The 1,689-nt window shown below is 62.3% G+C and overlaps 1 protein-coding gene across 1 annotated transcript in view; it reads right to left on the bottom strand.

Moving 5' to 3' along the window:
• Window positions 1-1,338: 1,338 nt before the first annotated feature.
• LOC103196012 (ATP-binding cassette sub-family A member 17-like) overlaps window positions 1,339-1,689 on the bottom strand; it is a 112,373-nt gene continuing 112,022 nt past the window's right edge. Inside the window, exon 27 of the mRNA XM_007939668.1 lies at window positions 1,339-1,501. Within this exon, the coding sequence (XP_007937859.1) occupies window positions 1,339-1,501 (163 nt within the window). The remainder of the gene's footprint in view (window positions 1,502-1,689) is intronic.

Here is a 1,689-nt window from a genome sequence, read left to right as displayed (position 1 = left end):
CCCCGAATAGGCTCTTGCAGGGCGCGGATGTGCCGTTTCGTGTCTCAGGGTCTGGGCTCCCCGTCCCTGCCCACGATCCTGCACCCGGCTGCCCCTGCGCGCCCAGAGCGCTGGCAAATGGACCCTGGTTTGGTAGCCATGCCACCGGGCAGTGGTCGCACTTTTCTCTTCCAGAGAAAGAGGCTAGTCCTCCTGCCGTGAAGCAGGGCGCCCCCTGTACCCCGTGCCTGCCCCAGGTTGCATCCACCCCGACCACAGGCTGTCCGTCGTCCCCAGCCCCTCGCCCCCGACAAGCTCTTCTCACAAGAGAGCAGCCCACTCCTGCGGCGTTGCTGGCTTGCTCTTGGCCAACCAGGAAAATGCCAAGCTCAGCTCCATTTATTCAACTGTGGGTCCACCCGGGCCTGCCCCTCACTGTCCAGCTCAAATCCCACTTCCTTCTGGATACGTCAATCAGGGAAAGAAACAGGGCCTTCTGGGAGAAGTGCGAGCTGCGTGGGATCGCCCCCCAGCGGTCAGCTGTCCTTCCCTCCCGCCCATCACTGGACTCCTGCAGAGAACTCGGCCTGTGCTGAAGGGCCATGGTGCCACACCTCAGGCCGGCCCTCAGCACGGAAAGCACAGTAGACAGTAACAGCATCGGGAGCACAGGCCTCGGGTCCCGGAGTGACGATGCCCTGGAAGTTGGAGGTCTCCCCTGCCCCGGGGTCCCCGTCCTGATGAGAAGCTTGGGTCCAGGGCCCCTCCTCAGTGTCAATCCACCCACCTGTGGGTTACTGTTTGCAGGTTTTCTGCACCAGTTACTTTGTTACCAGTCCTCCCAGGAAGGGAAGGCGCTCTCTCGGTCCGCACCCAGCCTTCAGCTGTCGATCCCTCTGGCCGCCTCCCTGGTTGCACACAGCCAGCTCGGCCACAGGCTGGCTGGGGGGTCCCTGCTCTGTGCTTTCTCAGGAAGCAGGTTATTCCCCGGCCCCCACCCACTGCCACTTTCCCTCCAGGCTTCAGGAACACTTGAAGACTTGCTGGAACATTCTAGATTGTGAGATGCTCAGGGAAGGCCTGAGGGGCAGGGGAGAGAAACCCAAGTGTGCAGGGTGCAGAGGGGAGCGTGAGGACAAACGGCCTCTCAGATGAGAGAGGGTGCACTTCCTCCAAGGGTCCTTCTGTGACCAGGTCTCCGTGAGGTGCAGGCACAGGTAGGAGCCGGGGTCCCAGCCCAGGCTCCCACACACTGAGGTCTGGCAGGAGCTGTAGTGGGCCATCACCTGGCTGACCAGCACCCAAGTCTTTATTGCAGCGGCCCTGCCTCCCTGCCCGCCCACGGCAGGAAGAGCTGGGCTAGGTGAGGGCCTCGCTCATCGGCCCCCCGGGGCAGGCAAAGCTCAGGAAGATGTCCTCCAGGGAGACCTGGCTGACCTCGTAGTGGTCCAGGCCGTACTCCTCCTTGGCTCGCTCCAGAGTCCCGAACACCTGCAGGAGGGAGGCGGCTGTTGTGGACAGTCTGAGAGGAGGATGGGAAGACGCTGTGGTGGTGAAGTTCGTCTGACCACTTGGCTGGGCCTGCTTGAGTGGCTGGGCAGCTGGATACATACTTACTCCCCGCGGTACGGCTGGTAATCAACTCCACGGTGGAATCTACCGGAGCAGCTGAGTAGCCGCTTTGGGTATGTGGTCTGCTTCCTGTGTGTA

Source organism: Orycteropus afer, unplaced genomic scaffold (assembly GCF_000298275.1).
Source record: "Orycteropus afer afer isolate SDZICR_OR568_19922 unplaced genomic scaffold, OryAfe1.0 scaffold00061, whole genome shotgun sequence".
Taxonomy (NCBI): Eukaryota; Metazoa; Chordata; class Mammalia; order Tubulidentata; family Orycteropodidae; genus Orycteropus; species Orycteropus afer.
Note: the sequence above shows the minus strand (reverse complement) of the source record. Positions and strands in the feature narration are given on the sequence as shown.